General features: G+C 42.7%; 1 protein-coding gene across 7 annotated transcripts in view; it reads right to left on the bottom strand.

Annotated features, from left to right (window-relative positions):
* Positions 1 to 27,189, bottom strand: part of LRRK1 (leucine rich repeat kinase 1) — a 158,567-nt gene that overhangs the window by 89,653 nt on the left and 41,725 nt on the right. For 6 of the 7 annotated variants that reach the window (XM_068275094.1, XM_068275093.1, XM_068275091.1 and 3 more), the window contains 2 exons: positions 23,451 to 23,582; positions 1,566 to 1,729 (listed from right to left, as the gene is read on the bottom strand). In XM_068275094.1, the coding sequence (XP_068131195.1) occupies positions 1,566 to 1,729; positions 23,451 to 23,517 (231 nt within the window). In that variant the 5' untranslated portion in view covers positions 23,518 to 23,582. Of the gene's footprint in view, positions 1 to 1,565; positions 1,730 to 12,995; positions 13,081 to 23,450; positions 23,583 to 27,189 lie in introns of those variants that run through there. The other variant, XM_068275095.1, reaches the window with a different exon arrangement.

The raw sequence follows: 27,189 nt of genomic DNA on the forward strand, positions 1-27,189 counted from the left end.
AAAAGGAATAGATTTCTCATTGGAAAGGGGGTTTCTCTTTAATTACCGGTGACACCAAAATGACCAGAAATAGTGCTGAGTGGATTCATGTATACAAATAATAACATAAGCTCCTTGCAATAGTTTTTTTATGTAGTTTTTTTTTGGGTGGGGGGAACCCGAGGTAAAAAGGATACGACCCTGAAAAAGCATGCAGATTTGAGGTCTATGACAAATCTGGCAAGATTAGCTGCATGCTTGTTTCAGGTGTGTAATTCAGACCCTAGTGATACCAGAGTAATACCAGTTGCCTGGCAGTCCTGCTGATCTCTTTGACTGGAGTAGTCAGAATCACACACCAGAAACAAATATGGGGCTAATCCAGTCAGACTTCAGTCAGAAACTATTCCCCACTGAGATGAAATGTAAATGTGTACTGCTGTGCAACTGCATGCTCTTTTTAATACACAGTACTCTGTACAATTTGTATTTACTTCTTTTACATTTGTTAGGCTTCTGTAAAGATAATTACATCTCACTAAAAGCTCTTAAATGTTCTCTACGATAAACAGCTTGCAATTCATTACCAAGAAAGATTGGACAAACTGGGCTTATTAAATTGGATCCGAGGTGAACTTTTACTCATTGCATAATTGTGTTCCTTTCCTATTTTTTATAGGGCATTCCTCAAGACAAATACTTTTTTGTTTTAATACTCTAATTCCCTATAAACTAAATAAACCAAGCCCACAGGTTTTCAGAGAGCCTTGACAGTAGCAAGGGCTCATGGGAGCTCAGTCTGGGCAGGAGGAGGAGGTGTTACTAGCCATTGATTTCAGAGGCAGAGGGGAGGAGGGGGGGATTCGTTTTTTTTTCACAGGCTTAGTTATCAAGATACAGATAAGCCTGCCTCTGTGTAATGTTTACAAACAACATGGCTGCTGTCATTGTATCACAGGAAGAAATAATCACTTTCTATTAAAGCTGTTTGCAGCAATATTTGCTGTGTAAACTTTAGATAAGATATATAGACAAGTTACTTGTTATAGTTATTTTTGCCATCTATTTAGAAAGAGGTCTTTCACAGTGAGAGTAACTCTATATCTTATTATTATTATTATATCTGTATTTAAAGAGGAGTTGGATGCTTTCCTTGCATTGAAGGGCACCCACGACTATAATGTTTAGGTAATTCCCAGAAGAGTTGATCCAGGAATGTACTGTATCTGACTGCCATCTGGAGTCGGGAAGGAATTTTTCCCTTTTAAGGCTAATTGGCCCAGGCCTTATAAGGTTTTTTGCCTTCCCCTGGATCAACTGGCATATGTGCAGGTTCAGGATGGTGTTTGTTTATTTATTTATTTATTTATTTATGATTATTATTTCATTTATTTTGGTTGGACGAATGTCTTTTTTCAACCAAACTATGTAACTATATGCAGCATGAGGTAGAAGATGTGACAGAGTATATCTACACAGATGCCAACAATTTGTTTTCTTAGAATCTACATACTGTACTTAGTACCAACTGGCAGAAATTAGGAAACCACCTGTCTACGTTTCTTAGAGCCCTCAGAACTGCTTACCTTTTCTTGCCGTGGAAGGTTCTCCTCACAGGCCCCCTTCACTAAGTCATGAGCTTTGTCTCTGTCCCCTTCACAGTATGTGGCTTGGATCTCTGCTATCACTGGGCTCTGATTCGCCACTAGCTCCCCAGCAATGGCCTGCTTGTTTCCCATACTTGCGGAGCCTATGGCAGGAAGAAGAACATGCACTGTCATCAATAAGCATGCTACATTGTTGTACATTACAACATATGGGAGAACAGAGAGCACTGTCACAGAATTTGTAATTTACAGAAACACAATTACTGGCCCACATTCAGTCCTTGTAGACAAACAAGAAGTCTTATTTACCAATGTGTACACACACACACACACACACACCTTTTAATTGTATATGTTGCCAGATTTATCAAAGTATTACCAGCAGTTTTTTCTTCTTACACAGTTCAAGCCAGCAGGGGGTACTGTACTGCATAATAAGAAACCTCTTAAATCCTACTTTAACCACCCTGGCGTTCTGATAAGATCGCCAGGGAGGCTGCGGGAGGGTTTTTTTTTTATAAAAAAAAAACTATTTCATGCAGCCAACTGAAAGTTGGCTGCATGAAAGCCCACTAGAGGGTGCTCCGGAGGCGTTCTTCCGATCGCCTCCGGCGCCCAGAATAAACAAGGAAGGCCGCAATGAGCGGCCTTCCTTGTTTTGCTTACATCGTCGCCATAGCGACGAGCGGAGTGACGTCATGGACGTAAGCCGACGTCCTGACGTCAGCCGCCTCCGATCCAGCCCTTAGCGCTGGCCGGAACTTTTTGTTCCGGCTACGCTGGGCTCAGGCGGCTGGGGGGACCCTCTTTCGCCGCTGCTCGCGGCGGATCGCCGCAGAGCGGCGGCGATCAGGCAGCACACGCGGCTGGCAAAGTGCCGGCTGCGTGTGCTGCTCTTTATTTGAAGAAAATCGGCCCAGCAGGGCCTGAGCGGCAGCCTCCGGCGGTGATGGACGAGCTGAGCTCGTCCATACCGCCAGGCTGGTTATTAAGAGGAACTCTAGTGAAAATAATTTAATAAAAAAGTGCTTCGTTTTTACAATAATTATGTATAAATGGTTTAGTCAGTGTTTGCCCATTGTAAAATATTTTCTCTCCTTTTCCTCTACTCTACATTATCACATGACAAAATTTTTTACTACTGGCAGGTGATCATTGAGGTAGGACATGATGCATTTTTGGCAGTTGGAAACAGCGGTTATTTCCCACAAAGCAACAAGGCTCCCACAGTGTGATGTCTGAAACATGGTCCTGACATCACAGTGTGGGAGGGATTTCACCACAATATCAGCCATACAGAGCCCCCTGATGATCAGTTTGTGAAAAGGAATAGATTTCTCATGGGAAAGGGGGTATCAGCTACTGATTGGGATGAAATTCAATTCTTAGTTACGGTTTCTCTTTAATAGCGGCACTTCACCTGAACTAAAGTTAGGCCTCTTTTCAACGAGCAGTTAAACTGTGTGCTCAGCAAGCAATTACCAGGCAGCAGCAAGCAGTTGTGAGAATTTGAGAGCCATTTCACTGTTTATCAACTGCCTGTGGAAAAGAGGCCTTATAGGGAACCTGAAACGAGTAAAAAAATATTTAAAATAAACACAATGAACTTGCAAATGAATATTACATACTTACCTCAACGTCAGTTCCTCTCAGAAGCTCACCATTTTCTTCTAACAATGATTACTTCCAGTTCTGACAACATTTTTTCAGATCTGAAATATTTCAGTTGCTGTCAGTTATACATCAGTTGCAGTCAGTTATAACTGATGAGCAAGGTAATGTCCATGTTTCTCTATGGCTCAACCAGAAAGCTATTATGGGGTAATGGCCATTTTCAAAATGGAGGATGGAGAATTCCATTGATCGCAGTGGACAAATAGGACACAGGAGAGGAGAAAGATTGATGGAGTAGACTACCTGGGAGGTTAGTATGACGTGTGTATGTTTATTTTGAATTTTAATCTTCAGTTCAGGTTTACTTTAAGAAAAGTACAAATCCATTCCTAAACTGCCACAGATTAAGAAGTGCTTAATAGCGCTTCTACAAATTGTGCAGTGTAGACTAGACATGATTTGTGAAGTGCTCCTCACCCCTGCTGAATCCTGTGAAGCTGTTCTGTTTTTAACCCTTCCAGTGCTGGGCATTAATGCAACAGATGTATTGGTTACCTCAGCAACAGCAATTTCCTTCACACACTGCACGGTGTGAGAAACCTTCCTAACTCCTATTCCTAACAGTTTAACCAGTTACCGGCAACCTGACTTATTAAAACGCCCTGTTTGTGACTTAACGGCAACAGGACAGTTTAAGAAGTCGTTCGTTCCCGCCGCCGCTCCTCACGTGTGCGCGACTCTCCCGCCGCCGTTTCCGTCGGGATTCCCTGTTCAATGATTGGGTAGAGGACCGCTCGGTCCTCTTCCCCAATTGCAATGCCTGGAATAAATGGATGCATTCATAAAACAGTTTTTGTATTTGTGTTTAAATGAATTCAGAATAAAAAAATTCTTAGCAAAATGTACTACCCACCGAAAGCCTAATTGATGGCGAAAAAAACGAGGTATAGATCATTTTGTTGTGATAAGTAGTGATAAAGTTATTAGGGAATAAAAGGGAGGAGCAATGACAGGTGAAAATTGCTCTGGTCCGTTAGGGTAACCCTTGGGGGTGAACTGGTTAAAGGGAACCAGAGAGGAATGGAGGGTGAAAAAAAGGAAAAGCTATTATACATACCTGGGGCTTCTTCCAGCCCCATAAGCCTGGATCGCTCCCACGCCGCCGTCCTCCGCTGCCTCTAATCGCCGCTACCGGGTCCCGTCACTTCCGGCGGACGCGGCCAATTCTCCGCATCACAGGGGCTCCCTCCATACCCGTACGCATGAGGCTGCACAGTAGGCAGCCGCAAGCGTACGTGTATTGAGGGAGCCCCAGTGATGCGGAGAATTGGCCGCGTCCACCGGCCGACTGGCGGTAATGACGGGACCCGGTACCGGCGGATCCAGGCAACAGAGGACGGCGGCGTGGGAGCGATCCGTGCGTATGGGGCTGGAGGAAGCCCCAGGTATGTATAATAGCTTTACTTTTCTCCTCTCTGGTTCCCTTTTTAGTTCCCTTTTTCTCCTCTCTGGTTCCCTATTTAGTGATTTCTTCAGATGTCTGAGGCAGTTCTGCATGGATTTCTACCAATATTTTGTCTCAAACACTCTTGATAAATGTCCCTCACAGATTTTCACATTTTCTGATGTGTTAAGAGGGATATGCTGCTTCTGTCAGGAATCCATTTATGTTTAAAGACAACCCTTTTGTCCTTGGAACTATAATGCAAAAAATCAATTTGTCCTGTTATCTCCAGGCCGTTCAGCTAGATGGCTACAGAGTGTGTTTAAAAAGGGCTGAAAAAATGTCCAGGTAGACAAGGCTCCTTAGTAATTGCAACTACTGCCTATCATTTGATCTTTACTCTAATTGCTGTCAGTGGAAGTGACCCCTAAAAATTTCCTGAAGGCTCCTGGATTGGACAGACTGGGTTCCTGAATTCCATGTTAACTTGTCCCTCTAAGTAAAAATTTTGCAGAAGATAAACTCATTTCTGATTCTATGTGTATTTGCTGAGATTGAAAGTGAAATAGGAACTGCGGGGGAACAGATTTAGCAGGCGGTTGGTAATTTGGGTGGAATTTCCGGGATGTTTGAATACTGTTAATGTACCAGATACACTGCTTTGTGATCCCCATCTATACCTAAAATGAACCCACTATCTAAGCCTAACATGAACCTCTCTATCTACACCCAACATTAACCAATATTTGGAACTCAGCTAAGAATATCCAAACTCAGGAACCAAGATCTGGAGCTCGGCTAATGATAGCCAAACTCCAGAGCCATTAAGATTACATTGTGGTCTATGTAAACCCTGGGTATAGCCAACGAACGCCGGAGCTGTTACAATTTTGTCCAAGCCCAATAAACATACTCATTACATTGTGGTCTATGGCAGCACCAAATGTAGCAGATAGACTTTACACCCAAATCTCCTGATCGGGACTATAGACGGTACAGTAACCAGACATGGTAAGGAGGAAGGATATGACTTTTATATTGTCATTCACACTTTATTTTCTAGTCTCTTTTGGCCTCAGGGCTATAATTGCTCTGAGATCAATGATCGCTATCATGCTCTTACAAATAAAGCAAATAAAACGCAACATATTTCAGTAACATAAAGAAGTACATTGGCAGATAACTTAAAACAGAGGTGACTACTCTGTTAATAATCTACTCAAGTCTGGTTACTGACCTATGGTAAACCCAGTTAAAAACAATAATTCAAAAGAACTATATCAAAGCAATGACTGTTTGAAAAACCGCGCATATCATTTTGTAGAATAAAAACTGCCAAGGGGGTATAAAATTTGCTGAGAAGTAGGCAGCCATAAATGCAGCAATTGTGAACCCAGTGTTTATCCAAGGAATGGGAACCTGGAAAGGTGGGGGGGAAGAATATTGTAAATTCCTTTTTATATTGCTACTGTAAATGTCATCTCTATATATTGGCAAAACAACCCATGAATTATGCATTAGGTTCCAGGAGCATGTTAGGTCAGTTAGAGCACTAGAGGGAGCACAAAGACTGATCAGTCTTGTCTGACAAGTTGTAGGGTGACACTAGCCATTTGATTTTCTGAGGTTTGGAGGGGTTGGCAACCATACAGAAGGGAGGACTTCTGGAGCGCTCAGAACACTCCCAGCTGCAGCTGCTCTACACAACCGGAGCGCGGTGTTATGAGCCTCAATGATAGAGGAGCTGGTGACCACTTTGTGCAGCATACACAGAAGATGACACAGGTACAGTATTCATTTTTTACTTAAAATATCATGCAATATATACACAATAGTGAAAAATAGTCACATGGATAATGCAAGTACAGTGAAACAACCCCACACAAGGCTAAGTAGCCAATAATGAAAAGCTATAAACACTATATACAGGACCAAATAAAAAATCAGGGCAAGCCAGAACACAAAGTAGCACCAAGGAACAGGAAGGCAACACAGTACAAAATCAGGATCCAAAAAGACAGGCAAGAGGTCAAACCAGGGATAACAGGAACAAGAAAAAAGGACCAGGAGTTCAGGCAGCTAGCAGCAAGCAGAGGCCTAGTACTACTAAAGCTCTGGCAGCACTACTCCTATTTACTGTCTTAAATAGGAGATCAAGGTGATTGAGTGCAAAGGAACACCTGTTGATCAGAGACAGAAGTCTAATCTGAGAAACACATCCTGTGGTGTAACTGGGAACTGCAGATAAGCTGTAAGCAGAAGTAATCTGCTAGTGAATAGTGGCTGCAATATTAGCAGGTGAAGCAGGAAGCAGGGAGCAGCAGTGTTTCAACATGCAGAGTGGGGCAAAGCAGGTGCCACTAGGCTTCTGCTTGATTGGCTTAAGTGATAGCCAAGAACTGGGGCCAGAGTGATCAAACAGAGGGAACACTGGCCAAACCAGAGGACATGTAAGTATCAAAACTCCATAATAGACATGTTGTCGTGTTTAATTTAATTTAGCATTTCTGCTATGGAAACCCTGCATCATGATCTGAAACTGCAGCCACCTGAAATCATGTTTACAGGTAATTTTGGGTGGCAGTTTTGTTCCCCATACCGCTCGGCTGATCAGTGTGTTCTGCTCTATGGAGAAGGGAATGGGAAGGACAACTGGGAGTGACCGGATGGCACCTGCACCAAGGTATGACAGTAGTGTGGAAGATATTGAGTTCACCAGGTAGGGTAGGAATCCAAAACAATCCGATCGAATTACAATCAGATGGGGATCAGCTTGACATATCAGAATCAGATTTATGTGCCAAGTACAGAGCATCGTACAAATAATTGTTGTTGGCACAGTTTGGAAGTATTGGAATGGTAGACAGGTGTGGGGGGGTAGAAAGTGCAGGTTTCAGGGGTAACTGTACATACATGGCCACATAGTGACGTGGACACACATTACGCATTAGGGATGGCTGTTTGATTGGTCTGTGTAAGGCCATCTTAGCTCATTTAAATAGGTGAGCTTATCTAGCCATACACGGGTTGGCTTATGACCCGATCGGTACCTATCAGACTGGAATTAAATTGAATCCTACACAGCATTCTCGAATTTGACAGAATTCAGTAAAAGTCTATCAAGCATCGAACAAACTTCAGGAGTTGTACACTATGGGCCATCAGTCCCCCACTGCCTTTGCCCCTGTGTATTCCACAATCATCTGCTACACCACAGACCTCCAGAGCTGAACACTACAATCTTTTCGTGGAAATTAGCATTTTTTCACTTGCTAGGTGTTGAAAAGTCAAGATGAAAAACATGAAAAGTTTACTGAATCATTGCAAAGGAAGAACGTTTTCTTAAACTGAATACCAGCCACGCACTGGCAGATAATGGTCAGGACTGATCTGCCCAATTCTGAACCAATCCCAAACTACAGACGCTATGCATCTTGGTATCTCATTAACCATCTCTAGTAAGCAGGCATCTGGACATTGCAAAGGATCTATAGAGTGGTGCAGCAGTCGGTTGACTTAGTTTGAAAAGGCCATATTTTTTGTTGTTTAACAAAACTTCTTTATACATATTTAAATAAATTATTCTAGAATAAAATAAAAGAAGTGCATAAACTAGAGCTTGACTTGGGCTTTGATGTCTAACAAGAGCAGGACTTTACCACAACATCATGGGTTTTATACAGGAAGTGAACCTCTTGTGCAATTCACACTTTAAAAACTAAGATAATGCCTGTTGTCATTTTATAGTTCAGGTTTAACACGATCCCCCCCCCCTCCCCCACCCAAACGTCCAACCCCCTCAACACCTTTCTCCTCCTTAAAATGTTACTCTGCCTGCTGCAACCAATATCCAGAAGTCTCATCACGATAGAACGCCTTTATCCACTAAACATACCCAAGACTGAAATGTCACTTGCAGATAGTTTGGCCTTTGTGGTTTATAGCCATAACAGCCACATATACAATATTTGTTAAAATACAAGCCTGATACCCAGATGTTTTCTCACATTTCATAACAACTTGCATGTAGATATAGACGCACTTATCTACTGACAGTGACCACAAATATTTAATAATCACAATCCTCTCAGCTAAAGCCAAGCAATTGTAAGCACTTCCTGTAAACTCCTTTACACTGGCCCACAAGCTGGAACTTGGATCACTGAAGAGGCTGAGACTAGATTTGCATGAACAGGAAATGTTTTTTTTTCGCATTCTAACAAAAATTGGCCTCTGCTGACACCCCGAAAGCAGCAAAACACAGAAGTGTTTTTTAGTCCGCATGCTTGCATAATGCAGACAGATTCTGACAAGCTCTGCTTGTTAATTATTCAGCAAATTTCAAGTCACAAAGATATTTGAGAGCACTCCAGAGGGTTAGACCATTAGGATGCAGTTTCTCCCAATTTTTGAAGGGCAAATTCAAACTTAACACTTTCAGGGCCAGAACTACACAAAACATGTTCCTGATACGCACCGCAGACATTACTATTTGTAGAGGTTATTGGGAACAGAGCTGAGCCACATTCCATTAAAGTGAAACTGAATCCAATTTTCAATAACTATGTGAAAGGTGACTGCTTCATTTTAGCTTCATAGTTGTTTGTGCTTCTACTGAGGTAGATTTCCTCATGTCCAGTCACAAAGACAGGTGGCATCAGCACAGGAAGTGGACTGAAATCTTCCCAGCTGTGACACAGAAGGCGTTTAAAATACCGTTTCATTAGAGGAGGGATGACACATCTATCTCAGGCCTGGGACCCACTAGAGCACTTTTTTGGGTGTTTTTTTGGAGTGCCGACAATTGACGGCACTTTCAAACCGCTTTGCTAATGAGCGTTTCAGCTCAATGCAATGCCTAAATTGTTGGAAAAACGAACCTCAAATCACTTACAAAACGCTTACACAAAGCGCTAGTGATTTACCATTTGTAGTGGGTCCCTGGCCTTAGGGTTTTATCACTGCTGTCGCCCAATAGGATAAATTCCCATACTTCCTGTCATAAGACGAGGACTAGTCTAAAGTGCGGTAACCAGTAAAAACAACCACAGGTAGAAGAACTGAGGATATTTCAAGAGCTTCAAAAATTCAAGTGGATCCGAGGTGAACTTTTACTCATTGCATAATTGTGTTCCTTTCCTATTGTTTATAGGGCATTCCTCAAGCCAAATACTTTTTTGTTTTTGTTTTAATACTCTAATTCCCTATAAACTAAATAAACCACGCCCACAGGTTTTCAGAGAGCCTTGGCAGTAGCAAGGGCTCATGGGAGCTCAGTCTGGGCAGGAGGAGGAGGTGGTGTTACTAGCCATTGATTTCAGAGACAGAGGGGAGGAGGGGGATTAGGTTTTTTTGCTCAAGATACAGATAAGCCTGCCTCTGTGTAATGTTTACAAACAACATGGCTGCTGTCATTGTATCACAGGAAGAAATAATAATTTTCTATTAAAGCTGTTTGCAGCTAGATTTGCTGTGTAAACTATCTAAACTTTAGATAAGATATATAGACAAGTTACTTGTTATAGTTAGTTTTTCATCTCGGATCCGCTTTCAGTTTGGAAAAGAATGTGTAAGAATTAGACCTGTTTTTTTTTTGTTTTTATTTGTTTTTTTATTATATTAAGGTCTCCATTTCTATTGAAGAGGTTTTGCCTCTCACTTCCCACATCAGATGCAGACTCTCTGAAGAAATAGCTGTCCACTGGGGAAAGACAGAAATAAAACCTTTTTTGTCAGCATGAGAAAATGGCAGTTCATCAAGAGGTATTTATTGCAAGGTATGTGCAAGCCTATTTCTCTTCACTTGCTGTTCAAGTACAGCAGATACCTAGACCAAGAACTCGGATTGGTCACTGACCAGACAAAGAACTCTGATTGGTCATAACTGCTCCACTTTTGCCCTAATTTTGATACATCTGCCCAACTGATTCAACAGTTGAATACTGCTCCTGTGATTCAGGAGCAGAAAGCAGCGCAATATATTTATTCATTTATTACTAGTGACTTAGCCAGTTTAAAAACTGGCTAGGTCTGACCCTAATGCGCCGCGTGCATGCGTGCGCCCACCGCGCACCCGTCGTGCACACGCCCGCCGCACACATGCCCGCCCCTTCTGGCCCCGTCCTCCTCCGGCTCTCGGCAGTGTCTCTGCGTCCCTGAACATGCACAATGCACAAAAAGCACTGATGGACCGACATGGGACGTAGGGACACTTGCCTTTTATTAGGTAGGATAGCAACATAGATATCAATTGTAACATTTTCAGAAATATTATTGTAGTTTTGCAGCACTTCCTGTTTAATGCCTATAAGCTTTCCATTATGTTTTTATGTCGGATTATGCCATGGGCATGAATAATAAATTGGCTTATGGGAAAAACTGCGAAAGTGTGCACGAGCATACAGGTGTACTTCATCAAAATAGCCGGATTTTATAAATGCCCTATTTGCACCCATTTAGTGCAAACAAATAGTATATATAATGTCCATATTGCAGGAAGTGGTTAATATTATGCTACAGTACAGTAAAAAGAAAAACTAAAGTGTATTTTCTGTAAATGCACATTCTATGTTATTTCAGAAGAGTACATCAAAGCAATTTTTTATATGACTTGGACAATGCTTCCTGCTTGCATTTTACATGTATTCATGAGATTATTTTATAGAGAGATTTGTAGCCTTCTTCTAGTGACCATGCATATGAGCATATTCTGTGAGTGCCAATCAAATTATTTCATATTAATGATTTTGCAGTTTTAGTACCCCGATCACATCTGGGTTGTAAAAGATTTAAACTGGTCATCTTTAATCTTTCTTTTTTGGTATTTAAACACAAAATAAGACCATGGGAATCTAAGAAAAGCTTATTTATAGGTGAAACTACAGATACAATTATTAACCTCATCGGTTTATCTTCAGTTCAGGTGTGCTATAACATGCAAATCTCCAGTCATTTGAAAGGTGGTATTACCATGGCTTTTATTTCCTGGGTCATTGAAGATTTGCACTTTAAGCAATTTTTCTTGTTATGCCTGCTTTCAGTTACATGTATAAACATGAACCTTTTATATAGATTTTGTATTAGAAAAATAAAAAATGCATATGGCCAAAGTAAGTACCTGAATCTGTCCTTATATTAGCTTTCTGTAATCTCCTGCACAGTAGAATTAACACTAGATAAAAACACTGTGAGACAGTTACTTGCTACTGCACTCTGTTGCACTACAGCAGTAATATAAAAGTGCTAACATATGCACATTACTGTCGTCACACATAGCTATCGGGATAGCTAAGACAACAGTGCCAAACAGGAGTCCATACCAATACACGCACTGTTGCTATAAGTAGGTGAGGTGGGATGGCAGCACTGCACATAATGGAGCAGCTTCCAATTGGGTAAGGAGAGGAGGGGTACAATGCACTTGTTTCTAACAGCCATTTGAAAGTGGTATGCTTGATGTTTAAACAGATGTGGGGAAGGGGGGAGTACCTCATCAGTGTGGTCATCATAAGCAGCCCTGTAGTGGGTTGTGACACATGATATGTGTTGGTAAGGCTGCATGCCATTCAGTCATAACACCACAGCAGCATTGTGCCCTGTCAGTAACTAGGTTCTTCCGAGCCCCGTCAAGTTCCTGAACTCAGATCAGACTTAACTATCAACTTCACCCTTCCTCTCCATGTGTCTTCTACCTGGCTTTCCTATTATGTAGCCAGTAGAATGGCAGAGGACATGGCTAACAGAGAAGGGATGGAGCATGGCTGAAATTTCAAGCCAGAAATTCCAGCCAAATTTGGAGAACCACTCGGGAACAGTATCCTTTCCACCAGTTAGCTCTGATTGACGTTCACTGAAACAAATCAATTTGAATTCACCATAGTAGCTATCACGTATATTAATGACTAGAGTGGGTTAAAAGAATAAGAATTTGTTTGGACGGTAACAGACGTCACAAATACTTATTTTATCTCTGTACTAAATCATTTGCCTGGAGATAACTCACAATTACAAGATATTTACAAGATTAAGACTCATCATACTGAGGCTTAATAGAAATGTGATTTTTGTCTGTCATAAGTCTACAGATGCACAATATACGTTATTAAGAACTACTGATCCATTAACTAAGATACACCGAATATTAGCAGTATAAAAACGCTGTATGAGGCAGGGTGAATTCACATTATCTTCCTTACAAGGCTGTACATAGAAATATGCAGAGGTTATTTACAGTTTGTGGAACATCTATGCATAAATTGCCTGCCTTCTGTGCAGTCAGCCTGTGATAAACAAATGTGAAGAAGAAAATAATACTGAAGAGGAGGTGGCAGGAGAACTAGAAAATGACTCACCTTCGCATCCTGCATGTGCTCCACTACATTTAAACAGGGATCATCCTTACAGCACATCGCTTCTTCATATTCTGAGCCAGTCAAGAGCTAAATGACCTTCCTGTAATCAGAGCATCTCTGGATACAAGGACTTTGTGGAGAGGCCAGCTCACCTCAGGCAGGCGCAGATAAGAGAGAGGGAGGGGGAGGCATCATCTTTGTCTCAGTCCTTCCTGGCAGATCTCAATTCCCTGTCCCATTAGAGTGGTGTAACACAAGCTTTCCACTCTTCAAAAGAGATTCAGCAAAAGAGCCACACAGCTGATGGGATCTTCTTCTGACACCAGCCCCATCATTTGATAGGTCTTATTGTCTACAAAGGGGAACTAGTGAGTGCAGTGCATACAAGTCACTAGGAAACTTACATAATAATAACTGCTTTTTATGTGATCTGATTTTGTGCAAAAAGTGCTTGTTTGCTCCTTCTTATAGCAGTTTGCACATAGCTGTATAAGTAAGGATTGTACTGGGGATTTAGCTGCACAAAGTGGATTGCTGCAGAGGTGCAGATACTACAAGGCTTGGACCAGGAAATAAAGCCTATAATGGAACATTACTCTTCATAAACTGAATACACAAAAACAGAATACACAATTAAATCACCTTTCACATTAGGTATTCACTGCTCGGCAGCATGCTGTGTAAGAAGCGCCCTAAGAAGGCAAACTGTAACCTAAACTTCCTATGGTTGCACTTGCCCAAAAATCCATGGGCCATTTGCTACCTGCAAGCCCTTTCTCAAAGTCTCCTCCTGCCTAATCAACATCTAGTGAACATCAACACAGCTTAACCTTGCAGAGGTATGCAAGATTCTGGGAAGTGGAAGCTGCACAAAGGAGACTATGACTAATGCAAAAAGGACAGCACACTCATGTACCAATATGTAATCCTTGTCCTCATCTGATTCCCCAGGAAGCACAGAGAATCCAGCTTGTTTAGAGCAACCCCTGATCCTTCTCAGTGTGTCAGCAATAGGGATGCTCATTCAGATTCCGCGGGAATAAAATCGTAATTTCCTATGAGTACTTGGAAAACAGGTTTATGTGGAAATACCGTATCTCTGTAATTTTACCCCAATCACAGAATTCGGAAGCAGTGGACCAATCAGAAAATGCAGAGTTAACGCAGAAGTAATTGGCCAATCAGAGGATGCAAAAAAAAAAAAAAAAAGACTCGGATCACTGCAGAAATATTGCATTACCACAACTCTGTAATTTCAGCTCAATCACAGAACTCGGAAGCATTGGACGAGTCAGAGAATGCAGAGTCTACTCTGAAGTATTTGGCCAATCAGATGCAAAAAACAACCAAAAGTAAGACTCCTTGGAAATTGGAATACAGAAATCTGCGGAATCAGCACTGGTTGAAATCAAAATTTCTTCGGAATCAGAAATCAGGATTTCTGACCATCCCTAGTAAGCAAGCAATCTGCCTGGAGAATAGTCTTGGCCAAGGTCATGGTACACCTACTTACCCCTTCCTAATCTGTGCCACTCCATCATGCACCATGCTGTTGGTCCTCCTCCTTTTTGCATAGCCAGACTGTCACTAGCCTGGACACTAGTAGAGTCCTAATAGTCCTTATACATGTGTATTAAGTTTAAAGAACAACCCCCCTCCCTACAAATCAGAGACCACACTGACAATTAATAAGCATATTACTTGGGGGCTTAATGGCATCTGTCCCCACTAGTGATACACATATAAGTCTGTATCTTTTCATATGGATGAAACAAAATGAATTCTGCTAGCTCACTTACTTTCAAATTTGACAGCTGCTCCCTAGCAAACCCACCATCTTCCTCCAGTTAGTCAGGCACCTACAAATTCTATCAGCAATCTCCTCCTGCCACACATCTATATAAACAACTACTAGTAGCTCGTTTCTCATTGCTCCATATCCTTCATCATATCTACTCTCCAACCAAACACTATCTGAGACATCAACATTGGAGATTTTGTGCACACAAAGCAGATCCTCAGAATTTCTGTTACTAGTCTAATCCTTGGCACAGGGACAAAACCTATTTATGAAATTAATTCATAGACCTGCACCACCCCTACCTATGTAGGTAAGTAGATTTCTGAACATTCCAAACACTTAAAACACTAAGCGCCATATTCTATTCCAGGTGATAAGAAGCTTGCAGATGAGAGTTACTTATCACCTTGCCATAGTGCAAGCATTATCAGCAAAATCCTACTGCTGGTTTCCTTTGCGCGATGGGCGATCATTAGGGAGCATTACTCAGGTGAAAGCCTGAGTGATGCTCCCTTTTACTGGGCAATGAGGAGCAAGGCTTTACCCTGTGGTGCTGTCCTTCAACTCCACGGCCTCGCTCTCCACACATGCACGCGCACCCGCTGATCACCACCGCCATCTTCCCCCACTGTATCTGGGGGGTCTCCCTTAATAACCAGAGCTCCCCATCAGGCCGCAACACATCACCAAAACAGCCCACGTAACTGCGCCGACACCCCTGGCAATTTACATACCGATGAGTAACTTCCGCTGCCTCTTGCCGCAAGTGCCGCTGAGTAATTAGTGTATGTGTTAATGTAATTATTGTGTATCCGAGCCCAGCAAAGCAGCTTTGAAGCTCCCGCCGGGGCTCGGATACACAGGGGTGCCCGGCGCAGCTACGTTGGGTGCTTTTGGCTATGTGCAGTGCCCCAACAGGGAGCTCTGGGGGTTTCCTTATTAATGAAGACCCCCCAGATGCAGCGATGATGACGTGTGTTAGCTGGTTTAGACCTGCTCTCTGCAGATCTAAGCTAACGCTCATGTCTGCCAGGATGCTTCGCTTTCCCCGGGGCATGAAAATAACAATCGGATAGTGTGTAAAGAACTCGCCGGGAGATTATATCGTAAGTTATATTGGATTTGGATCGCCTAATTTAAGCTAAGTGCTGGAGAATTCTGCAATAAGGCCCTAAAAGGAAGTTTACCTCCGTTGATGAAGAAAAAACATGCCACGTTATATTTGAGGTCACTAAATATTCTGCAACTTGTCCTTCAATAATTTTTGAAACCCTGTAAAATGTATTCAATGTGAAGGACACAAATAAAATGGTCCAAGTCTGTGGCATCATGCAATTCTGGCAGGTAGGTTTAGGATTTTAAGGTATATGGGAGGAATCTTGTTTAGGGTTTGTAACTTGTGTCATTTTACTGGAAGGGGAGTGGAAAAAACACTGAATGTGGAGAAAGGTTTTAATGTCTATTACTGAAAAAAGCCAGCCAAGAACTGTGGAAGAATGCAGAAGTCTTTCAGAAAACATACTGAAGTGCTAAAACAATGTTCTAATAATATACACTACATATTACCACTTCCTCACAAAACTTAGGGCAGTATTCTTTACTTCAAGCTAAATTCTAGGAAAGCATGAAAGACCCTTTATGGTTTCACACGTTGAGTATTGAAGGTCAAAGCAATAGGTCATTGTTGAAATATGCATCTGAACCCTTTTCACAGCAAATCTTCCACAAATATAAATATACAGAAGCCACACAGTACTAGGCAAATGAATAGACACTTAATAATTGAAGAAATTACGATACTGAGCCGTCACTCAGGTTATTGCACAGACGTAAACTGTTCTCGTACGCAATCAAAGCCGCAAACTTTGGGGGGGGGGGGGGGCGGGTCCCACTGCTGGAATGACGAGATGGAGGGGTACAAGGAAGATTCTAGATTATCCAGAGGCTTTACTCTACCTAGGCAAGTACACTTTTTTTCATTACAGGTACACTTTATCTAGAAGATTTATACTCCTACATATGGCTGAAGAAGGTGACTACATTGCTGAAAGCTTGCAGTAAGAAGTGTTTTCATTTAGCCATTGTAAGTTATCTTTTTACATATGTATTTCTATTGGTACAGTACAATATTTTCTGTGTTTCTTACTATGGTGCAATATCAAAAACTCCCCAGAGGAACATTGTATGTCAAATATTGTATGAACCAGGGCTGTGGAGTCGGAGTCGAGGAGTCTGAGCAATTTTGGGCACCCGGAGTCGGAGTCGTTGATTTCATAAACTGAGGAGTCGGAGTCGGAGGAGTCTGAGTCATTTTGGGTACCCGGAGTCGGAGTCGGAGTCGTGGTTTCATAAACTGAGGAGTCGGAAAATTTTTGTCCCGACTCCACAGACCTGGTATAAACAATGTCTGAAAATGTCTGAACTGACAAATGAAAAAGTCTCAGGAGATATGTCAGCCCAATATCCCAGAACTGAAATCAAATTAACACATTTTCCATGGGCTGTTTTCAATGTGCTTTCAGTTTCTCCATAAAACCAGTTTGGTTTTCCCTTCCCAGATCAACCTTCAGGTTTAATCATAATGTCTTGTTACAGAGTTTGTACTGCTGCTTTAAAATACAAAAGAACAAGTCACCTGGTGTTCCTGTCATGGGAGGACTGGCCAGGGGGGAGATTTCCCCCCAGGCTGCCTCTCATTTATTGATTTAGGGCTGGTACATTGCCTGGTGCATTCATATTTTTGTATAAGGTGAACCACTGGGCTGGCTGAGGGAAATAAACCCCCAATTACAGAGCAATTAGAGGGCGGGCAAGCTGGTAAATATACACAGCATGATGCAGACCAGAGGCTTGTCTGCAGGGTCCATGGGAAAAAATCTGTCTGGTCTCTCACCATTGTTAAAATGACTGCATGTGCACAGCTACATAAGGTATTGTCTAGGTTGAAAATTTTCCGACAGTCCCTAGACTCCAGAAGGGCTGCTTGCAAACAGTCCCTACACTCCAGATGGGCTGCCGGTAGAGGAACGATGAAAGCAATGTAAACCCCGGCCGTTGTAATTCAAAATGTATTACATGCCCCCTGGTGCCAGTGCATTTATACTTTACCTGTCGTCCTATCTCTGAGTGTTCTTGCTGTATTTCCCACATGACTACTGGCATATAGCACGTGTGGCACGTGTGTGAGGTCTGGGCTGCCGTGAAAACGGCGTCTAGTTTGTGTTTTCCCTCCAGGCCAAAAGGTCCCAGTCCTCCCCTGGTTCCTCTAGTCTGCATTAGTGCAAGTTACAGTTATGATAGCATTTTATTGGTGAAGGCTGAAAAGGAAAAACTAAAAGTCCTATTTTAGGTATGCCACGCTGCAGCACAAAATCGCATGGATTCCTTTTACATGGTTTAGTTAAAGGACAACTGTAGTGAGAGGTAAATGGAGGCTGCCATATGCATTTCCTTTTAAACAATACCAGGTGCCTGGCAGCCCAGCTGATCTATTTGGATGCAGTAGTGTGTCAGTCACACTAGAAACAAGCATGCAGCTAATCTTGTCAGATCTGACAATAATGTCCAAAACATCTCATACGCTACATGCTTGTTCAGGGTCTATGGCTAAAAGTATTAGAGGCAGAGAATCAGCAGGATAGCCAGGTAACTAGTATTGCTTAAAAGGAAATAAATATGGCAGCCTCCATATCCCCCTTACTACAGTTGTCCTAATAAAAAAAAAAACTTCAATAACCCCCGTGGCATTCAATTTCTGCTAGATTTCTGTGCAAAAAGTGGTTCACTTACATTTCTATGAAATGTTTGCCCGTAACTTACCAAAATGTGTCAATGAGGCCCGTTCACACTGCACGAGTTGCCGTCCGGATTTCGGTAACGCGTGCAGGAGTCCGACACGCACGACATCAGACCGTGCATAGACTGCACTGTCCGATGTTCACACTGCATGCGTTCCGTTCCAGGAACGCATGCTGCACGCAATTTTTTACCAAAACGTGCGGCTGACCCATTCACTTCAGTGAATGGGATCAGCTACGCAACGCATAGACACACAGATGGCGTGCGTTCGTACACGTTGCGTTCTGAACGCACGGCCACCTGCGTCTGGCTAAGGGTCTAGTATACATTTTGAGTATAATAAAAGCTTCAAACGCAAAATCATGTCAAAATATAAATTGTATTCTCTCTTTCTGCCAGGCCATTTTTTGGGCAAAAATGTGCAGTTTTTTTTCATCCGTTTTTCTCATTAAAATGTTTCAAAAGTGAGTTCATTTAATGAAATGAAGCCGGCTGCAATGTAACAGATGAAGCCGCCGGCTTCAGCTCTCTCTCCTCCCCCTGCCTCTCTCCTATAAAATACTGGGCAGCCGGCGGGGACATGAGTGTCCCCCCAGAGTCGTTCGTCGCAGCAGGGAATCCTGCTGTTCGTTCCTGCAGAGCGGGTGCTGGCAGAAGCAATGTCTGCAGCCTCCCCGCTCTGCTGCCCTGGCACGACGAACGACTCTCGGGGACACGCGCGTGTCCTGCCCGGTGTTCTATAGGAGAGAGAGAGGCAGGGGGAGGAGAGAAAGCTGAAGCCAGCGGGTTCATTTGTTACATTGCCGCCGGCTTAATTTCATTAAATGAACTCACTTTTGAAACATTTGGCCGCAGCGAGACGGCCAGAACATACATTAATCTTACTGGAATCATTTTATTTCTAACATTGGCCGCACCGCCGCGGCCACTTCGTGCATTGGCCGGCCAGAACCCGAAGTGGCCAGCCAGAACGATAAGTCGCCAAACTTCGGGTTCTGGCCGTAACATATACACATAGGGCTCGATTTACAAAACGGTGCTAACTTTAGCACTGGCCCTTAGCACGTCTAAACTCAGTTGAAATGTGAGATCTGATTGAGAAAACCGGTGCTAACCTACTTAGCACCCTGGTTAGCACGCCTAAAGACTTTAGACGTGCTAAGTAGGTTAGCACCGCTTAGTAAATCAAGCCCATAGTGGTCAAATGCAACAATTTAATATGGGATAGATGGAAGGGGAAGATCCTGAGGCTACATTCACATTGGGATGTTGTGTTGTAATACGACATTAAAGTCACAACGCAGCATTACAACACAATGCAGAAAAAAAAGGTGGTATTGCACATTACCGCTTCGTTACCGTCGCATACATTAGATACAGTAAAGCACACAAGCAATGAAAAGTATGCTTTCCTGTACCCGGTCACATGTGCGTTTAGAGAGAACGCACTGCAAGCAGTGCATTACCATAAAGCTACACGTTACAATACGGCGCTAACATCGCACTGTGAACGTCCCATAGGATTATTGTTGCAGTGCGGTAAGCTGCGATATAAGACTTTATAACAGTCCCGCAACTTGCCACTGTGAATAAGCCCTCAATGTCAGTCTGGCTATATCCCCAGCTGCCCCTAACCTGAATAAGTGTAATAATTTTACCATGTGTTTGACAACTAGTACTTTGTTTAATTTGCCCATATTTAAAGCAAACCTGAAGTGAAAATAAACTTATGAGATAATGAATTGTATGTGCAGTACAGCTAAGAAATATAACATTACTAGCAAAGAACGGAGTCTCATGTTGTTTCTAGTATAGAAAGAGTAAAAAAAAAAAATTCAGTTATCTAGGCAAAAGAGCTTCTCTGAGCTCTTCGACCCAACTTGGGTTGAAGACAGTCCTGTTTTCTGAAGCATTTAAACAGTCAAGAAACAGTGAGAGACGGCTTGAGATAAGGTTTTACTGCAACTAATGTTCTATTCATTATCTGTACTACACATACAATTCATTATATCATACTTTTTTCCACTTCAGGTTTGCTTTAATAGCTTCTTATAGGCCTGAACGATTTTAGGAAAAAATTGAATTGAGCGATTTCTGTCCCAAATCACGATTTTTATTTGATTCATGATTTCCTTGAAATTAAGCCTTGTTCCCCCTCTGTGCCTCTCTGTCCCATTTCTCTTTGTGCACCCTCTGTGTCTTTGTGCCCCCTTTGTCTCTCGCTGTGTCCCCTTTGTGTCTCTCTGTGCCCCCTTTTTCTGTGTTCACTCTGTGTCTCATTTTGCCCCCTTTGTCTCTCTCTCTCTGCCCCCACTGGGTCTCTGTCTTGCCCCCTTTGTGTCTCACTTTGTGCCCCTTTTGTCCCTCTGGGCCCCTCTCTTGCCCCTTTTGTCTCTCTGCCCCTTCTGGGTCTCTCTCTGTGCCCCTTTTGAATCTCTCTCTTGCCCCCTTTGTGCCCCTTTTGTCTCTCTTTGCCCCTCTGGGCCTCTCTCTGTTCCCCATCTGGGTCTCTCTCTTGCCCCCTTTGTGGCTCTCTTTGTGCCCCTTTTGTCTCTCTCTGTGCCCACTCTGTCCCCCAAGCTGCAGCAGTGCTGGACATACCTTCCAGCAATGCCCGTCTATCCACTGGTTAGGAGGTTTTTGTATATATGAAGTAACGAGTATAGGCGACCTTTCTCAGGAACTTGTAGGCCAGCTGCATGCAGAAAAGACTATCCTCGGTCTCCAAAGATCCAACAAACAGAAAGCTGCTGCGCTAAAGTTCCAATGAACCAAACTGATCTTGGGCCATCCCTCCTCTCCTCTTAGTGGAACTCTGCAGGCACTCACACAAGGGAGATATAAAGCAGATATACGCTCTTCCAATGAACTTCGCCTAACCACCCCCCGCATCACCCAGTCCCATGCACGCCTCCAGGACTTCTCATGAGCTGCTCCAACACTATGGAACTCCCTACCTCCACCCATAAGGGCAGCCTCCTCCTTCAACATCTTCAAGAAGGCCCTCAAAACTCACCTTTTCACTCTGGCCTACTACCCCTCACAAGTGCTCTAAACCCGCAGCTGAAAACTGGTCCCCTACCTTTCGTGTCCTTACCTCTCCCTCTAGATTGTAAGCCTTTGGGCAGGGTCCTCCTCCTTTTGTTTCCTACCTGATCATGCACCTCCATTACTGTGAACCCATGCCATGTATTGTCCTTTTGCTGTATGTCACCCCTAAATATTGTCTGTAACCTAAACTAATGTCCAGCGCTGCAGAATATTTCGGCGCTTTATAAATACAATGAATAAATAAAAATAAATAATAAATAATATACGGAGGACTCCCTCACTTTCAAAAGCATTGATCCAACTTTAATAGTAAACAGGGTACAGATGTACAGATATAAGACACTCACTTTTGTTTGTGGGTCCTATTTCCCATAGGACCCACCGGCAATATTTGCTTCCCACTTTCAGTGGTACTATGGCACCTCACCAGTGGCATGCTGTGCTGGTACTTGCCCGCTCTCAACCCAACCGGTTTCGGCCTTCTGCCGACCTCAGGGGCAATACCCCTGAGGAGGGCAGAAGGCCGAAACCGGTCGGGTTGAGAGCTTAAAGGGAATGTCCAAGCAAAATAAAAAAATGAGTTTCACTTACCTGGGGCTTCTACCAGCCCCATGCAGCCATCCTGTGCCCTCGTAGTCACTCACTGCTGCTCCAGTCCCCCGCTGGCAGCTTGCCGACCTCGGAGGTCGGCGGGACGCATTGCATACATTTTTATGCATTCCCGCTAGTGCAGGAACTTTAACACATACATTTTTACGCATTACTGGTTCAATGCATAAAAATTTACGCATTGAACCAGTAACGCGTAAAAATTTATGCGTTAATGTTCCTGCACTAGCGGGAATGCGTAAAAATGTACGCAATGCGTTCGGCAAGCTGCCAGCGGGGGACTGGAGCAGCAGTGAGTGACTACGAGGGCACAGGATGGCTGCATGGGGCTGGTAGAAGCCCCAGGTAAGTGAAACTCATTTTTTTATTTTGTTTGCACCTTCCCTTTAAAGCTTAAAACTACGGGTTCCACTCATAAAACCAGAGGCTGGAGAGAGAGAAGAAATTGTCTTTAAAGGACCACTATCACCAAAAATTTTAAAATTTAAAATACATGTAAACATATACAAATACGAAGTATGTTTCTTCCAGAGTAAAATGAGCCATAAATTACTTTTCTTCTGTGTTGCTGTCACTCACAGTAGGGAGTAGAAATCTGACAGAACCAACAGCTTTTTTGACTAGTCCAAATCTACATGGGGGATTCTCAGCAAGGTTTTTATTCTTTATAAAGACATTCCCTGAAAAGGATTTATACAATAATGCTGACCAGCTTTCCTGCTTACTGCACACGTTTTTGACAGTTAGACTGAGATAATTGCCATTCACTGAGTGCTTTTTAAAACAAACAAAACCCTGAGAATCCCCCATGAGGAGATGGACTAGCCCAAAACCTCTCTGTTCTGTCAGATTTCTACTACCTGCTGTAAGTGACAGCAACAAAGAAGAAAAGTAATTTACAGCTCATTTTAATCTGGAAGAAACCTACTTCTTATTCCTATGTGTTTACATGTATTTTAAATTTACAATTTTCGCGATAGGGGTCTTTTAAGATAATGCAGAAGAATGGCACATTAGGCAGAGCACCATTTCCGGATGAGCTTAGCTGAGTACTGTTGTGGGAGTGGGAAAGCTGAGTTCTCTTCAGTAAGGAATCTGATGCTGCAAGCCCTGAGACAAGTAGTATGGGTTTCTGTGCCAGATTCTAGATGACATTTTGTAATAAAGTACATAATGAGACAGCAGCCTACACTCACCATTGTGAGAATCCATACTTCCACCACGACTTCCAGCACATGCTTCCACCCCAACACACCAGTACATCTTCAGGAAGTAGATCGATAGCAGTGTAACCAAGGCCAACTAGCAGCAGAATCATTCAAAACAATCTGTTAGGAGAGAGGATAAGGAACAAAACAGTTTACAATATAGATAACAGTAATTATGAATGAGCTAATAATTAAATCACTGAAATACCCATGACAGTTCCTATGTTATGCAGCAACAGAAGGAAAGGAGGGAGTTTTCACAAAATAATTTTTAGTTAGTAAATAGAAACGAGATAGAAAATCTGTCCAAATGTCCCTGTAGTCATTAATTCCTTCCTGTTGAAATCATGGACTTAGCGGAGTACCCTTGGTGTTGCAGGTACAGGAAGTTAGGGGAGATCTTCCCAATAGGCAAGCGGAGTGGCATGCAAGGACATAGCTTGCGACAAGCCTGCACACAGAGGGAAGATAGCCACCTGGCAGCAGCAAGGAGGCCTCACACACCCTCCCTATAGAAAGCACAAAGTTTCCGCACTCTTCCCATGGATAAAATCAAAATCTCTCTATTGAAACATGACCCGTTTTTGACCCTACCAGGTCCTTAGCCATAGCTACGACTAACGACCCTGTAGCGTCAGAAATGGATCAGCTTATATGCTGCCAAACAGTTTTGCTATTTTTCTACTGATGTTCCATTAAAGAGCTTTTCGATTTTATCCATGGGAGTGCAGACACTTTGTGCTTACTAGAGTCTTATATGGGTTGGCTACCCTTATTCCAGCACCCTTCCAAGCAACACACTGCACTTCATTCAGGTGAGGTTGAGCAGTCAAAGTGTTTGCTTTTTGAACTCCCTACAGAAAACTGGTGACAGCAGTGCAATAAGTATTTGAGGACAGACAGTACTGAACACTAACTTTTGTTTGTAGCGCTTTCACATACACTCAAGCACTCTAATTACTGTATCTGGGATTAGACATTAAATAACGAGCAACAACAAAAATACACACATGGGCAATCTAAATACTTTGAATCTGAGGACTGAAAATAGGCAGTGAATGGACATACTCATAACATTATAGGACACTGCATCTAGTAAAAGCAAGAAGTTTTAAATCAGGATGATACAATACTCTACTGCTACTGCATCCAGTAAGTGATGGGAGAACATCTGTTCTACATACTCATTCTGGTTCAGTGATTTACAAGTCCTTTCTTACCATTTATCCTCAACCATACACTATCCAAAACAGCCTTTCTCAACCTTTTTACCTTTGAGGAACCCTGCAAATAACTTTTGGATCTCAAGGAACCCCTGCAAACAATTTTTTGGTCTTGAGGAACCTCTACATTTATTTTTTAGGAGGCATGGTCTTTAAAAGTAGGTTAGGCTGTTCATTTCACTACCTCCTATTACACTGCCACTCATTATACTGTCTCCTGACCCCTCAATTTAGTGCTTCTTGTTACAGTACCACTTATTATAGTGTGCTCTAGTATACTTCCCCCACGATGAGGTAAAATGCCAAGGAACTCCTGCAGAGTCCTCAAGGAACCCTGGGGTTCCAGGGAACGAGAAAGCCTGATCCAAAAGCATGCCTTATGTCCTACAAAGGAGAACCAGTATAGGCTGTGTTATACACATGCCTATGCCAATATTCACTGAAGCAGAACTTATAGTGCATCTAGGCATTTTGGTTACTACACAGTAGCTATCAATAAGCTTTATTAACTGAGAGAAATGGTTACAAGGGACAATCAACACATTACATGTAATTTTGCTGTAGTGTCCAAAGTATATGCAACCAGTAACTCATCTTCCTGCATGCCTATTAGCTGCACAGGCAAAGCATTCCTACACTCCTGGATAATGAACAAACCTTCACATGCCCATTATGCTGGGAATACACCATGAGATTTTTTTGGCAGATAGATGGTTCGATTGATAATTTTCGACATGTCCAATATTATTTTCGATCGTTTTTCTGATCGATTTCTCATAGAAGTGAATGGAAATTGGATCGGACAGTAAATCTGCTGAAAAATCTCATTGTGTATCCCCAGCATTAGACAATTTGTTGTGAGCAACACTGTGGGATGGCTGTTTCTATCTCTGCACATAAACCCATAACTAGTGGAAAATATCCAGTGTTCTCCCCAGGCTCTTTTAGCCGGGCGCTCCACCCGGCTAGTTTTGGGAAGCACCCGGCTGTCATTGGCTTACCTCCATCTATGCGGTAAGCAGAGTTGCGCACAGAAGCACCGGCCCTGCATTCTCCCATCACGCCCCTATTTCATGCCACCTGGCTGGAAAGAAATTCTGGGGAGAACACGGATATCCTCACTCTCCTACTAGCTCCCAGTAGCAGATATCACACTGAGTATGACTTGAAGGGACCCTTATTGTAAAAGTGTGTGCTACAACATTCTCATACCAAGAAGCACTTGATCACGGCAAAAAATGTGATGGTAAAACCCAACTGATCAAAGTTTGTGAAACTATGACACAAGTCTGAGACGTTAGGTTAGCCACTTGTAATGAACAATACTATGACCAGACGGAAAGCATGTAAACATGGCTAGCTGGGAGCCAGATGCTACAGTAATGTATCCTGCGCCATGCAAGATGGGGATAGTCTATTTTAGAAACAGGAACAAATCAGATTATTACAAGAGAATGCAGCTAATGGGTATAGATTGCTCCTTCCAGAAGCACTTTCACATGAATTATTGATGTTCAGACTTCTCATTGGTTGGGAATTGTGAAAATCTTATCACATTCAAGGTTAAGTGTTTTATTGCCAGGTCTGAAGACTGGTCTGAGGCTGCTGATAAAAGACAGAGCACACAGGAATTACTAGATAAAATGTTTATCAACATTCAGAGCTTACTACTAACCAATGTATTGTCAAATTAGAATATGTGAACTATTTTTGTGCCTGCAGTGCATATAGTTCAAACATACAAATTAGGAAAACAACAAGTAAACCAGAGGGATACACTGTAATCTCTGTCTCTGGAAGAGGAATGCAGCAATATTTATTATAATTATCTCCATGGTTCCAGGCTGGAGATCTTCATGTGAAATTTACATCCCATGAAGTGTACTGCCAACAGTACTTCACGGCCTCAGTGGGCAAGAGTGCATGCCACAAAAATACCACTAGAGATAGATGAATGTGACAGTTCTCTAAAATAACATCTAAAGTCTGTTCACAAAAAAAAATAAAAAAAATTTTTTTTAGCAAGTGGACTTAATTTTAAGGTCCCACCACAATCTCATTTCTTCTGTCAAGTGACAGTGCATTGATTCTGAATGGGTAAAAAGTTGTATGTACCCTGTCACTATTTACTACAACCAGAGACACCTTTTTTAACCGTAGCGTGGATCGGGGGGGTTGGCTCTAGGGCTGCGCAGCCGCAATCGCGGCCAGGCGGACAGCGCAGCCGCGAGCAGAGGAAGCGGACATTTTTGGAGAGGCAGGAGAGCCCGACCCGGGCTGTGGGGTCGGGAGCCGGCCCAGGGGGGCTAATGAGCGGGGGGACTCGGCGGATCGGCATGGAGGGCGCGGACGGCGTCCTCCGTGCCTTAAAGTGAACCTGAGGACTAAAAATCGACTCAGCAGAACTGAAAAGGCTTGGTGTTTCTTTAACAGTTTTTACAGCATCAGAACTTTGTTTCTCTTATACAAGCCTCATTTTTTAGCTGCACAGAAGAAAACTGCCC

The sequence above is a fragment of the Hyperolius riggenbachi genome, chromosome 3, assembly GCF_040937935.1.
Source record: "Hyperolius riggenbachi isolate aHypRig1 chromosome 3, aHypRig1.pri, whole genome shotgun sequence".
NCBI classification, from domain to species: Eukaryota; Metazoa; Chordata; class Amphibia; order Anura; family Hyperoliidae; genus Hyperolius; species Hyperolius riggenbachi.